This window comes from Eumetopias jubatus, unplaced genomic scaffold (genome assembly GCF_037043125.1).
Source record: "Eumetopias jubatus isolate StellerSeaLion01/CBP00866 unplaced genomic scaffold, mEumJub1_p1.0 scaffold_1, whole genome shotgun sequence".
Lineage (NCBI taxonomy): Eukaryota > Metazoa > Chordata > Mammalia > Carnivora > Otariidae > Eumetopias > Eumetopias jubatus.
In genome coordinates, this window is record NW_028274807.1 from 164,184,370 (window position 1) to 164,199,351 (window position 14,982).

Sequence of the window (14,982 nt, forward strand, 5' to 3'; positions counted from 1 at the left end):
GGCAGTGTCATCGGAGTGGGAGTGGGGAAGATGTACTGACTGCTATACATCTCGGTGACTGGGATGGAAAGCAGGAGACAGCTATGCTTACCAACAGTGCATAAATACAAGGCACCCAGAGCCACAGCACCAGCACAGAGGAAGAGGAGGAGGGGAATGCTGAGAAGGAATAAAGATGGTTTCTGGAAGGGAGAGGGAGGTTAGGGAATAAATCACTCCAAGTCCCTGGAAGGCAAACTCTTACGTAAATCCTAAAAGTGTAGCTCTTGCCTTGGACTCACAGTAAAGCCAAAGACTTTAACCCATGGGCTGCTAGAAGTTTCTAGGCAGCCTTTCTCAGGAAGACTGGTGTTAGTTAAGTCTCCTTTGGTGCTTTCTGATTCTGCAAGGGGTTTAGAGGACTATAACCCACCATGTCAGGCTGATCTTCATGTGGCTTTGCTGTCAATGTTTCTACCCAGATGTGCTGCTTTACAATGTCCCATTTGAAATGGGCTGACACACACCTACAGGAAGCAGCAGGTCCAGGAGTCCTTGAATATGAAATGCAGAAGAACCACCCTGACCACTTGAAGCCTCTACTTCGCTGCATGACATCCTCCAACCCCAAAAAACTTGGGGAAGTGAGCAAATCATCTGGCCTCTGGCTGCCTCACAGATGACCACAATGTGACTTCATCTTTTCATCCTGCAGGGCCAGCCATCCTGTCGGAGACTGGGGATCCAGAGGTGAATATGACCTGTCCCTCTCCCCATTCAGGGGCCCATGTGCTCAAAGGGGAGGCAGGTAGATTAAACAGATCATTGAATCTCCATGAGCTACACAAGTATGAACTAGATACCCTGAAGAACACCAATTCACTCTCTGAGCACAGGCAGGGGCAGAGGCAGGATTAAGAGCACCACAGAGTAGGAACACAGAGTAGGAATGGGTATTCCTGAAGAGGAATTCTTTGAAAGGGTAAGGTAGGCATCACGTGAGTAAAGATAGGCCAAGAGTACCTGTTCCTTGCTGGAGGTCTTATAAGCTATCTTCTAGACCTGGGCTTCCTTAAAGCAAAAGGAAAGGGGAAAACCTAGAATGTCTGGCAAAGGGGCAGGGAGGAAAGGAGCATTCCATTCCGGGTGTCAGTCCTAGCTCTGAGATTTTCCACCTGAGAGGCTCTGAACCTACTTCTTCCCTGCCTGTAGGCTCTCAATGTCTGCCTTATGGAAAGGGGCAAATTAGCGATGCCTTCTCCAAGGTCTTTCTAGTTCTGCTCTGCTAGGATTCTAGGATTTGCCACTTTGAGAAATCTGTTTCTGAGTTCCTTCAACCCTCACACATTCTGCAGAGTCAGGGGTGCCCTGGTCAGAGTGGTCAGAGTCACGAGGCCAGTGAATAACCTCAGCAGAGGGAAGTGTGGGAACTGGGAAGCAGCTGCAGTTCTGCTCACCACAGAGGTCCCGGGTGCTCAGAGAGCAGCTCTCCCCTGCCATCTAGTGGGGACACCAGTTTATTGCTGGAACCACCCTCTACCTCCTGTGTGCCTGAGTGACTTGGCAAAGCAGAGAAACAAAGGTTGGGGATTCGGAATTTGGATAAAATGATCAAACTCTAGTCTATAATTGTGGCTATAATACAATAATTTCTATTCCCAGGGAGTGTTTGGGGAATACAGGCTGGGAGTCAGTGTTAAACAAATGAAGGGTTATTCCAGTTTTGTTTTGATCCATTCAAACATTTGCTGAGTACCCAACCCCATGCTGGCTGAACTAAGCTGAGATAGGTGTTTATTTCTTGGGTGTGAGGAGATGACAGTCTCTAAGGAAGACTTTAAATTTCATTCCAGCTTGAAAACAAATGAAACATAGTCTAGGAATACTTAGTTATTCTTCATAACTCCTGGCATTTTGGGGGAGAGGGGGCAGGAGAGGGAAGCTCCCTCCATGAGAATGTTTCCTCCCGCCTTTGAATTCTTAAAATCTTCTCTATTACCAGTTTTCTGACACTTAGTTGACATAAAAATATAATTAAATAACAGCAATTTTACTTGTTTTAAAAACAGCTAGCATTTGTATAACCATTGCTAGTTCTGGAAGCCCTTTTACAACGTGGTAGTTAAGCCTAATGACCCTGTGTCAGGAAGGCAGGGCAGTTAGCATTTTCACCATCCCCACTGCAGACATAGGAGGATGGAGTCTATGAGAGAGGCGGCTGGTATGGGGTCATCCAGCCTATATACAGCAGAGATGGTATCCGGCCTTGGTTCCTCTCTCCTTTCATGCCTACAAGTCTTGACCTAGCATAGGGCGGGCACCACATACCCCTGCAATTCCCTCCCTGCATGCTCAGTAATATGAGCAAATGAGTATATGATTAATTGGCTATGGGAAGATAAAGAGGGAAGGGAGAAGTAGGGGAGAGAGAGTTGAAGGCCATTCCTTTCCTCCACCTCAGGTTCTAGATGAAAACCCAACTAAGAGCTGGGCTTTTTCTGATGCGTGGCAAGGGGTCAAATGTTGTCAGCCAGTTTTTGTAGTTTTAATATACTGGCCAGGAAATGACACCATGATTGAAGCCACGAAAGTATGTGGGGAGTGACACTGCGGTCAGAATCAGAGAGCTCGACTATCTCTTTGACCAAACCTAGCAGGGTACAAAGAAAAATAGCACTGTGTAAAAAATGGCCAATACCAATAAGTGCTCATACCAAATATAAAAGCTACCCTTGATTGCATCCCTATTACATGCCATGCTTTTAGCTAGGTGCTTTACATAATCATAGCTAATAAGGGTGACAGCTAGAATCTATCAGATGTTTCTCCTATATCAGGCTTTACAGACATTACCATATTAGACCCTTAGAACTTTGTGAGGATGGGGCCAATCATCACCCCAATTTTATAAATGAGCAACCTTAGAAATGAGTTACCCGCCCAGACTCAGGAGGTAGCTGAGTTGAGATCTGAACCCAGGCCAGTCTATCTCCAGAGCTCACTACAGTATGTGTCTGCCTCTTCATATATCACCTGGAGTCCCTTTTGCCTCCTCAAGGGAGCCTCTAAGGGCCAGATTCCAGCTTAGCCTGACTAGATGCTTACCTTCTTTGCTGTTTCAAACTCTAATCCTTCTAAAGCTTCCATAGCCAGCTCACGCCAGTCAGTGTCCGTCACTCCCAAGCAAGCAATCTGGTAGGCTTCTTTGAACATTTTCCTATCCAGGTACTGGTACATCGGAGCAGACTACAGGATTTCATCAAAAGGAAAGAAGATTGTTTTCAGAGCAATGGAAAGAATCAGATTCATACAAAGCCTGACTCCAGATGTGTGCCACTGACTTAATTACAAATGACCACAGAGCAACACTATAAAGATTAATCAGTACTCTTCTCACCCCACACACCCCACATGCCTTCCAGTTGCCGCCCCCTTTCATAGCCAAAACATAGCATTCAGCAGCACAAACTTCTTGCCTGTTCTTCCCTCTACCACCAGCTTTTCCCACCTCCAGGTCTGCTTTACCACAAGATATCACCCTCGTCTCGAATGCCCTTGCTCCTCCTCACCCTCTGGAAAGTAACTATTTGGCTCTGAAGGCCCAGTTAAAATATCACCTCTTCTGGAAAGTCTTCACTGACCCCTCAAGGAAAGGAGTCTGAGCTTTCTCTGCCCTTTATCCAGATCTCAACTGTGCTGTAATTAAAAGCCTGTCTCCCCCACAAGTCTGGGCACAACCTGAGAGTAGTGGTGGGGTTGTACTTAACTTCCCCAGCAGGCCCTCAGTCTATGTTTGCTGGAGGAAGGAACAACATTACTGTGAGGAGGGGGTCTGGGATGACCTATAAAGAGGGCTGAGAAGCCATCTTACCCAAGAAACCTAAGTGATTTGCTCCAGGTTACTCAGAAAGGCACATCTGTCTGAGTTCCCTGGAGCTGGGAACCTTCCTGCAGTCCCTCCTTCCGGATGGGGCTGCCTCACTGTGATACCTGTGAGTGCTTCCTAATAACTTCTCTTCTTAGCTTTACATACTGCTTTTGGATCTGTCCCAACAGGTCTGTGTTGCAGGTTATCAGTCCCGGATTATGGTCTGAAGGCACAGAAGCAGCACAGGGAAGACGTGGGGCTGGAGCCTGGGGTGAGCTGACTCCAGGTCCTGAGTACTTTCCTGGCTCTTGGGTATGGGATATGTGTATGTGTGCGTCCACGCGAACAAGTCTGAGCTGGGTCTGGTGTCCTGAATAACGGAAGGCCCTGCCCTTGTTTTAGGCCAGCGTGCTGAAGGGAACTCAATCTCTCCCGGGCAGTAGAGATCAATCAGCCAGTACTTCATGCTAATGGTTCCCAAATGTGAAGCTAGAAGTGCTGTTTTCTCCATTTGGGGCCTATACCTTTGAACTTTCCTGTCTCATTTTTTAGCTTTCGAGTTGAAGGATTTTTTTCTTCTTTCTTAAGCCATTCTGCCCTCTGACAGCAAGATGTGGCTGCTTCGGAGTGCTCATCTTTTCTCCCGTACCATTGCACCTACTCTTTCTACCTTTAGCGGGGTAGCAGGGTATGGACAGGGGAACAGCTGAGCCAGAACCCAGACCTAGCTCAGCCACATCCTAGCTGTGTGCTTTTATATAGGTAAACTGTTTAACTTCTCAGGGCGCCTGGGTGGCTCAGTTGTTAAGCGTCTGCCTTCGGCTCAGGTCATGATCCCAGGGTCCTGGGATCGAGCCCTACACCGGGCTCCCTGCTCAGCGGGAAAGCCTGCTTCTCCCTCTCCCACTCCCCCTGCTTGCGTTCCCTCTCTCGCTGTGTCTCTCTCTGTCAAATAAATAAATAAAATCTTCAAAAATAAATAAATAAATAAACTGTTTAACTTCTCTTTAGATGCCCTGCCCAGCTCACAGGATACCAGGAGCAAACAAGAGACGTGCTCAGTACCTCCACTGTATTTTTGCAGCACCAGCTCCTCGCCATCTCCCCAACTCTCCAGACCTGTTCCTACCCCCATCTTTCCCCCTGTCCGAAATAATCTCCCTGCTCCTCTCTGCCTCCCCAGACGTTTTGGGGGCTCAGATCAAGTGTCACCACCTCCTGGAAGCTTTCTCAAACACCCCATGCATAATGAGCTCTCCTTTCTAAACTCCTTTAGTGAGCACCCTCTGTTCCAATTTAGTTCTGTTTTGTAGTGTTTGCTGCTTTAAGATGGTTAATAACAATAGGAATTGGGCCAGACAAAACCTGAAAGGTATATTTAGTTGCACAGAAAAGAAGTGAGTCCCCAAAGAGTGAAAGGGGTTGCCCAAGATCACAGGTGGTTCAGGCGGCAGAGTCAGAACTCAAAGCCAGTGCTCTTTCCCCGAAACTGCACAACTTCTTGCCATGCTGAATGCCCCGTAAGGCTGGAACAGGGACTTGGACAGACACATTAGAATCGAGGATACGATGAATAGTTAACATTTGGGCTTGCTTGGGAGGCACAATCTGAGAGTGGGAGTTTTAAAAATATCCTAACTGAACAAATGCCCTCTGAGTTCTACTTTATCTCACTGTTGCATTCCAAGCATGAAGTCACCACCCGCCCCGAGAAGCCTGACTAGGGCTTGCCGCCCTACTTGGCAGCCCTGACAAACCAGTTCTTGCACAAGATGATGTAAATTTCTAAAGGAAACCAGAAATCCCCAGAGTGGGTCTGATGCTTTCTCCCTCCTCTCTAGGCCAAAACCACAGAATGGCTGGAGGCAGAGGCAACAGATAAATAGCCTTTGTCTTGAGGCTGCCTCTCCTAACCCTTGGCAGTTCTGACCCTGCTGCATCAGCAGGATGGGCCTGGGGAAGCTATTGGGGGCGGGGGACTGGATGGGGACTCTGGCTTCTGAATTTTAAGGGCTTGGCAGAGGAAGCCCCAGGCCGCCCCTATGGCTCCTCTTGGCCAGCCAAAGCCAGGGAGCAGCAAACTGCATTTATCTTTGAGGTCAGGATGGCAGTCTTGGGAAAAAAACTGATAATTAGCATAGCCTGTTTGGCACGATTAAGGAAGATTGGGTTTCTGGTGGATGTGGTGCATGGGTTTGGGACGGGGAGCAGATGAGGTCTACAAGGAAACAATCCAGTAGTGGCTGTTCTTGCCCCTCCTCTTGCTGCCGCTTCCACCCACCTCTCTCCTTTCTTTCTCTTTCCTTTTCCTCAGGTCTGAATTCCACTAATATTTATTGAATAACTGCTCTGTGTCAGGGACTAATAATTTCTGCACAATGAGTAACAAGTACCATCAGCTTAGAGGAAGAAGCGGACCCTAGCCCCACCCTTTACAAGAAGCCAAGTCAGGCTTTCAGTGACTATGAAGGTGGGGAAATCCTGGCTGGGCTGAGGACACAGGATCTCACTGTCCTCCCAGCCCTTCGACCCTCCTCTGAAGCCCCTCAATAAAATGGTTCGATGCCCTCCACCCCCACCCAGAAAAAGGAAGCTGAAGGGCAATCTAGAAACATGTCTAAAAATCTGTCAAATGTACATGGCCTTTTATCCAACAATTTCACTTCCAGGAACTCACACCAAGAAGCTAAGGTGCGATAGGTACAAAGGACTTGGCAAGAAAGACGCTATCTACAATAGCAAAAAAGCTGTAAGCAGCAAAAGTGTCCAACGACAGGTACTGGTTGAATAAGCTGTGGAACATCTATGTGATAGGATACAAAGCAGTCATTAAAAACAATGTGGGGGGGGGGCGCCTGGGTGGCTCAGTCATTGAATGTCTGCCTTCGGCTCAGGTCATGGTCTCGGGGTCCTGGGATGGAGCCCCGCATCGGGCTCCCTGCTCCGCGGGAAGCCTGCTTCTCCCTCTCCCACTCCCCCTGCTTGTGTTCCCCTCTCGCTGTGTCTCTTTCTGTCAAATAAATAAATAAAATCTTTAAAAAAAATTAAAAAGTAAAAACAATGTGGGGGTGGGGACAGCGGGGAGGCGGGTGGGGTTATAATAAAAGGGCAACCCAACATCAGAGATCTCATGGGTTGGTGGTAGTAGCGACATGAACCTACATAGGTAAAACATTTGTACCATAATTTTGCAAACTGTTACCAGTGGGGAAGCTGGACAAGTTGTACAAGGGATCTCTGTATGATTTCTTACAACTATAGGTCAATCTACAGTCATCTTAGTATTTTTAAAATGCTAGAAAAGTACACTTATTGAGGTGGGTCCATGCTTCCGGTAGATTGCTGAGAGAAAAAGCCACACTGCTAGCTGACAGCCAATACTTCATACAAAGTGATGGGTCTGCAATATGTAAAGGTTAGGTTAAATTGGAAGATGGCGATAAAGGACAGTGATTAAAAATCTCTTGTTTGTGGCCCACATTCAGTAAAGGAAGTATAGTAAATCTGAGGTTTCATTTATAGGAGCAATATTTATAGGTAAGAGTCAAAAACAATATTTACAGTAGATTCCACTTTTGTTTAACATGCTCATATAAAATCGTATACTCGTAGTTGTATATTCTGCATATATTTACATATATATATATATATATATATATATATATATATACAGAAAAGGCCTGGGTGGGTATGTCCTAAAATGTTTAAGACTGATTCCCCTTGAGGTTGGGATTCTGAGGGCTAAGCCTCTCCTTCGTTCTTGTCTCTACTTTATGGCAGTTCTACAGCGAGCATGATTCACTTGGGGAGCAGACAGGCAGCTGCGACAGCTGGGATTAGGCCAGCCCTGACTTGGGTTGCCAATCTCTGCCCTCCCATCTGTGTTTCTGCCCTCCCCTGTTTGTGGCTCCAGGCCCCCATTTCTGTTCTGGCCTCCTAGTTTGAGGGACTTGTGCAGATAGTCCCATGCTCCCTTCTTGGCTCACAAGACCTCAGGCCTCCTCCCCATCCCACCCATATTCTCTTTTCTCTCACACACACCAGCTCCCCTCCTCCCTCTGTGCATACACACTGCTGCACTCCCAGCTTTGCTGGCTTACTCCACTCTGCCCCATGCACGGCCCTCGGTGAAACACACTCTGTCTGAAGACAGACAACCCTGAATACCCTCCCTGTCCCAACCAGGAAAGGGGGATAAGAAATAGAGGCTCAGTGAGGTGGAGCTGTTTGCCCAAAGACACACAGGTTGTACAGGGTGGAGGCAGGCTTTCAGATTCTAGTCCAGAATACCTTCCACGACACCACAGCTGCAATTCCTCTCTCTTCCCTCTCCTCCCTCCCCATCCATCCCCCAACCCAATGCATCAGTGAGGGGCCTGGCTTTCCTGGTCTGGCCCTGCCACTCGCTGCTGGGGGCTGACAAGCGCCCCGGTTACCTGCGGCACCTCCACAGCTGACATGGAGAAGACATGGAGGCAGAAGATCTTGGAGCCATTGTAGCCCACCACAAAGCCCTGTAGCTTCTGCTGGTGCACGGGGAAGGTGCTGGCTTTGATGTTGAGGCAGCCCCCTCCTGAGAAGCAGAGCATGTCTTCACACTGGGTGTTCCAGGCCACGCTGTTGGCATTCGGCTCCTGAGGGACAGGGGTAGTGAGGGCCTGGTGCCAACCACCCTGGCCTTGGGTACAGCCCTGCACTCCGTCAAGCGTTCTTTTTAAAGCCTGAATCACACGAAATTGCTCACAGTGGGATGGTGGGAAAGCCAGGAAAAGTGAACCATAAGAAAAGGATAGAAGCACAGAGGCAAAATCCTCTATGTACTTCATGTTAGAACTGTTTTTAATAAGCAAGCATTACTTTTGAAAAAAAATTATTATCCCAAATATTAATCATTACACAGTGAGAAAATGAGCAAAGTGGCTTTACTTCTGTTAGAAAATGGGAATACATAGCTATGTATAGAAGATTTAAAGGGATCTGTTCCAAAAAATTAACAGAGATTATTTCGGGGTGGGTGGAATGGTGGGTGCTTTTTATTTGCTATGTTTTTTGTTCGCCTGAAATTTCTTTTGGTCATGAACATCCATTGTTTTTTTATAATACGAAAAAAGTGTTATTTTTATATTAGAATATATTGTCTCTGCATTTAAAATTCTCACACTGGAGAAATACAGTCACCCTGGGAGGCACCCCCTTCCCCCTACCTCCTCTCAAAGGTTTCCGCTTAGCTCTGGAGCCCCAGGGACCAGCAGATGTTCATACCTTTCTGCCTAGAATCTTCTACAGTGTCTGAATCTCTTATAATGAGCATGGATTACTTTTATAATGAGAAAAAACAATATAGCTGTTTTCATTTGCGGGGGGCAGGGGCAGCAGAGAGAAGAAAAAGACAGCTGGGAATGTTTATGTCTCCTGGCAAAGTCTGAGAATCACCTTCCCTAGCCTACTACAAAACCCTCAGTGGGGATGGGGAAGGACACATGCCCTTCCATTCCTGTACGGCTCTAGGCTCAGGCGCAGATTCACAACTGGGGGCTTGCTAACCCACCTACAGGAGATGGTTTTTAGGTTGCGGAGAGAAGTTAACAGTTAGGGCCCTGTTTTATACCAGGCATTGAGCTAGGTACTGTGGTATCTTGTTTAGTCCTATAGCAATTCTGTGAGGGGGCATTTACTAGTTCCATTTCAGAGATAAGGAGAAGTTTAGGCTCAGAGAACTATACTGACTTGCTGGATATCACACAGTAAGTGGTGAGGGCAGGACTGTCTAAAAACAAAACCTGTGCTCTTTTCTCCCCCCTTAATCACTCTGCCTTGATTTATTAGAGTCAGCTCAGGCTAGCAGTACCCAGGTGGCCCCTTCCAACTGAGGCAGCTCCCTATACTCCAGCATCCCTCTGCCCTGCTAATTCTGCTCCCAAGGACAAACAGGAGCCCTGAGAAGGGAATCTCGACCTGCAGATTAATACCGGGACACCCTTTGTGCCGAGGAAGCCAGAAAGGGGAGGTTTCAGCTTCAGAGGGGAGCTTGCTTCAGGCAAATGGGCCCTGACCTCTTACAAAGTCCTAAAGAGGCAAAGAGTGGCACTGAGTACGGCAGAAAGCCAGCCAGGAGCTGGGCATGAAACCCTTGGGATTTCTTCTCCAGTGACACACTTCTACCAGCCATAGCATCAAATGGTGTGTAAACAATGCTTATCTCTAAAACAGTTCACATTCTGTTGGCTCTGATAGCATCCTTGTGAAATAACTAGAAGGTTATCATCCTTTCCCTTCTTTCAGATGACAAAACTGGTCCTATTTCTTTACTGTGTCTTAGGTCACTTATAGATACAGGCAGACCCCTAATTGGCAAGAAGCACTTTTGCAAAAGAATCATCCTCACATTGACCAATGCACTGAGAGCCTATCAAGCGCCCCACTTAAATTTATTATTATTCAGGCACCTGGGTGGCTCAGTTGGTTAAGCGACTGCCTTCAGCTGAGGTCATGATCCTGGGGTCCTGGGATCAAGCCCCATGTCGGGCTCACCGCTCAGCAGGGAGTCTGCTTCTCCCTCTGGCCTTCCCCCACCCCCCATCATGCTCTCTCTCTCATTCTCTCTCTCTCTCAAATAAAATCTTAAAAAAAAATTTATTATTATTCATTTACTGTTCACAGAAAGAAAGGTGTTACTTGCCCATCTTACCTGTGAGGAAAGCAAAGTTCAAAGTGGCTTACCCAACTCCTGCAGCTCATGTGTGGGAGGAGTGGGCTGTGCCCTGGGGCCTCTTGGGCTCTGTGCCCCTGCTCAAAGCCTACACCCCTACACATCACTGCTCCTCCCGGAGACCTGCCTGGGAACCAGAGGGTGAGCACCTCCTGCAGGGACTGGGAAATAGAGAAGGAATCAAAGGACCATGTCCTAAAAACTCTCTGGGATTTCACCTGAAAAAGCAGCTCCTTGGTGTGGATGTCATACACCAGACATGTGTCGTTTTCATCCACCACAGCCAGCTTGTTACGGGAAGCACTCATGTCCAAGCAGCGCACGGCTGTGGCCTGCTTCAGCAGGACAATGGCAAAGAGATTGTCCACAAAGATCTTTAGGATCTGGTGAAATTTCAGAGAAAAAAGTGTGAGTCACCATGGCAACAAGACCCCGGAACTGCGCCAGGCTGTTGGAATCCATGTGTTCTACAAGAACAACTCCCACTAACTTCAACAGAGGTTCCATGCAGAGAAAAGGACTCATTAAAAGAACAGGAGCGGGGGCTTATCCTTAGGAGACCAGAAGTGTGGTTCATCAGAGGTTGACAAAGCAATTACAGGCCCAAGACATGACAAATTCACGTGAATGTCTGCTTAACTGGGGATTTGTTAACAACATTACCCAAACTGCAGGATTAGGAGACACCATCTAGCAAGATCTGAGTCACAAACTAACACAGGAAGAAGCTACTTTAAACACTGACAAGACATTGGGTATAACCACAGCAAAATAATGATGATGATGAGAAGGATGATGACAGCTATCAGTTATTGAGTATTTCTGACAGCCCTCTGAAACATGAGGCATTATCCTCATTTGTAAAATCTGAGCCTCAGAGAGGCAAAGTGACCTGCCCAGGGTCACACAGCTAGTGAGTAGCAAAGCACGAACATGACCCCAGGTCGACCTGCCCCCAAAGTCCATGTTCTCAGGCCTCACACTGGAAGTGAGAGCTGACCATGAGAAAGATGCAGACTTTCCATCCCTTTGGTATTGCTACCCTGCTGCCCCCACTAATTTCATACTCCATGACTTCTGTCCCCAGGAAAGGCCTGACAAGCTTTAGCCACAAGCCATCTGCTAGACAGCTAGGCTCTCAGGCTAATGCAGTTATATTTTCACTTTCAAATTTCCATGTAGCCCACTCAGAACTTTTCTTATTTTGAGCAAAGAACACACACACAAATCTGTTTAATTGTGTAACCTAGATTTTCCACATCTATATGAGCAAAGGGCCCATGTTTCTTATAACACCTAGTAATAGCCTGAGGACCAGCACCCTCTAAAACACAAGCTAGAACACACTGCCTTAATCCATTCATTGCCCTAATAGGGATCTGACCTAAGAATGAGCTCTGCCTTCCTCTCTAGCAAGCCCGTGAAAACTGTACCTCTAACAAATCTCCCATCTTCTGGGTGCCCACTAATCCACTCTACAGGCAACCCAGAAGCCACAGTGCCAACCCTGCTAGAATGCAGCACGCTCTAAGTCTAAGGGCCACTGCATCTTTGGCCTGAAGCCGTCCTCAAAAATGAAACTCTGGGTTGCCCTCCAATGTGTCTATGGTGAATGTGGGGTGGGGGAAGCCATTTTACCTGCCCCAGGGAAACCATCTTAGGGTCATAATGAGTCTGGTGCCTATGGTCTGCATACAGATAATCAGCCTGATGGGAGACACATGAGAGCACTCACCTGTCCATTCTTCAGGCCTACTAACAGACCTTCCCTTCCTGGAGGGCCACCGATCACCTTGATGTAGCGAATGAGAGACTCCATCTGCCACTCCCGCTCCTTCACTCCACTGAAGGACAAGCACTGTAGCCGTTTCTCCTAGAAAGCAAACCCAGCTCTGCATGGATATTTGACAGAGTAAGTGAGGGATGAAAAATACCTACACATTCAGTGTCTATTGAACCCCATCTAGTCCCTATGATTGGCATTGTTCATTAATCCTTCATGTAAGCCTTCACCACAGAGCCCAGCTCAGCCTCACATCTTCTGTGCAGACCTCTGGGAAGCCACAGAGGCAGCATCCAAAAGCACACTTTTTTGTCACATCTGTAACTTGTGGCACCTCTAAACTGCTTGAAGTTCTTGACTTTCAGAGAGATTTTATTTGTATTTTACATATAGTGATTTCTAAAGGATTTCTTCCACTTTATCACTTCTAACAGGACTACTTTTATGAAACTAAATCCACCTCTACTTCCAAGAAAGATGCCGGGCTGGCCTTCCCTCAAAGTCTTTCCAAACTTCTCTTGGCATTGCCCTAGACATTTTGTAGAAAGCTCTCAGTTGAGAAATTTCTTTCTGTGGAAAAATCTTTCAGCAAGTAAAACTTCCTTTACTATTTTTGAGTTGATATTATATATTTTTTGTTGTTTAACAGAAAGATAACATAAATTATGTGTATATGTTTACCAAAAAAAAAAATCGCTCTTCATTTCTATCAGTGTATGCTTTAAGTCATTAAAACATGTATAATCCTAGGATAACAAAGTGCTTTGCAATACAAAAAGGTATTCTCCAGGTTATGGCCCATGACTTTCTAGTAGAGTCTAACTCCAAATGTCAATAAAATTAAAGCAATGAACAGCTACTGAGTTTGATGGAAAGGGACTTGTTTCTTAGTGTTCGATTTTAAAACCATGATTTGGGTACCCTATCCTTGGAGGAAACATGAAGAAGATTCAGCCCGATCCCTCTAACCTGCTGCCCACCTGGCAGAGGATGATGTGATCGGCACACACCACCAGGAGGTTGCATTCAAACTTCTTGACAATCTTCTCCTTCACCCGGTAATGCATATCTGACGAGTCGTCTGAATACAACTCATAGATGAGGATTTTCTCTGGCAGTTGGATAGCTAATCGATTTTTGTAGATGGCAATTTTCTTGACAAGCTCTTTGCATTTAATCCGAACTGTCAAAGAAAAAGAAATCCAGCTCTAGCAAGAGATTGTTAAGTAAGGTAGAAGGCAGAAAAATTAAAAGCTATCATTTACTTAATGTTACTGGCAATTAAAGCAGACACTCTCATCAAAAATTCTTTACAGAGTGTCTAATATGTGCAATCAGCTCTACTAAACAATGGCATCCAAAATCATATACAATCTTTGTGGTTCAAAGTTTACAACTGAGTATGGAAAGTAAAATTCTTAGTGATACCCTCACTTGCTAAATATGAGTTTAAACTCCTCTGCACAACATTAATGTATTGCCCCTAATGATCAGAAGGCCATCTGGATGACTATCCATGCCTCTAAGCTACTCTCCACTCGCCACCGTCAACAACAGAGAACTGCATGTAGTTTCTGGTATATACTAGGCTTTCACACTCTAATGGCAGACCAGATGGAGAAAATGTCCCCAGAATGGAAGCTGGGGAGCCGCCCAAGTGGCTATACCCTCACCAGCACAACTGGAATCTTCAGCCAGAGGTGCTCCCAGATGGGAACCAAAGGATGCCAGCTGAATCTGTAAGACAACCCTCAGTGTGTATCCCTACACCCAGGCACTGGGCAGGGTGCTATGGCCAGCACAGCTGTGTATGACTACACTTGAAATAAGTGGATCCTTAGCCCATTTAACCAGCATGGCGACTTGAGTGGACAGTGGATGAAACTGAGGTTCAGACTGACTGTGCTAGGCCTGGAACTTGGATCTTCTGACTGAGCCTGTGGTGACCCACTTCCCCTGCTTAACCTTGGGGTAAGGACCCATCAGGAGGCAAGTGGAGATGAGGCTGAGAGAGAAGGTCTCCAGTATATCCACACCAGAGAGGATATAGGTCCACAAAGACCCATGCAGTTCAGCCACCCTGGTTCTGACATGCCATGCATTATCCTCCCTTAGTCAGAGGGTCCATGTTCCCCTTGGAATTAGCAGCAGCAAAATTATGTTAAGTCTGCGCCCCCCCCTTTTTAAGAGAGGGTTTATTGCTCTCATTAAATCCTCAAAGACATCTACATTCTCCCCTTAACCTCCAAAAAAAAGAGGCAAGAACCAGTGGTCCAACGTGTTTCCAAAAGACTGAGGAGGAACATTCCCTATCATTTCACTTGCCCTATCAGCAGCCCTCTCAACCTACCCCTCTTCTCAAAGGCTGGAGGGCAGAGGGGCCATACCTGCCTTTTACCTTTCTGCTCGGTGATCAGGTGCTGCACGATGACATCAGTCATGCTATCCCTGTAAGCATACCGGTCCTTGTAGAGCCCATGGACAGTACTGAAAATAAGCTGGTAGAAGGAAATGGTGCCATCTTGGCAGCCTACCACCTGCAGGGAAAGAGAGTTGTTAATTCCCAGCTCTCTGTGGAGAAAGAGTCTGCCCTCCCAGTTGTCAGGAACAAATGTCAATGATCTGACTGGCTACACATGCCTG

General features: G+C 46.7%; 1 protein-coding gene across 3 annotated transcripts in view; it reads right to left on the reverse strand.

Annotated features, from left to right (window-relative positions):
- IFT122 (intraflagellar transport 122) overlaps positions 1–14,982 on the reverse strand; it is a 68,773-nt gene that overhangs the window by 27,249 nt on the left and 26,542 nt on the right. For all 3 annotated transcript variants that reach the window (XR_003608915.2, XM_028101789.1, XM_028101790.2), the window contains 6 exons: positions 14,738–14,876; positions 13,320–13,522; positions 12,292–12,429; positions 10,775–10,939; positions 8,284–8,481; positions 3,085–3,225 (listed from right to left, as the gene is read on the reverse strand). Coding sequence is in view for 2 of the 3 variants with exons in the window: in XM_028101789.1 (XP_027957590.1) it covers positions 3,085–3,225; positions 8,284–8,481; positions 10,775–10,939; positions 12,292–12,429; positions 13,320–13,522; positions 14,738–14,876 (984 nt within the window). In the remaining variant the exon portion in view is untranslated. The remainder of the gene's footprint in view (positions 1–3,084; positions 3,226–8,283; positions 8,482–10,774; positions 10,940–12,291; positions 12,430–13,319; positions 13,523–14,737; positions 14,877–14,982) is intronic.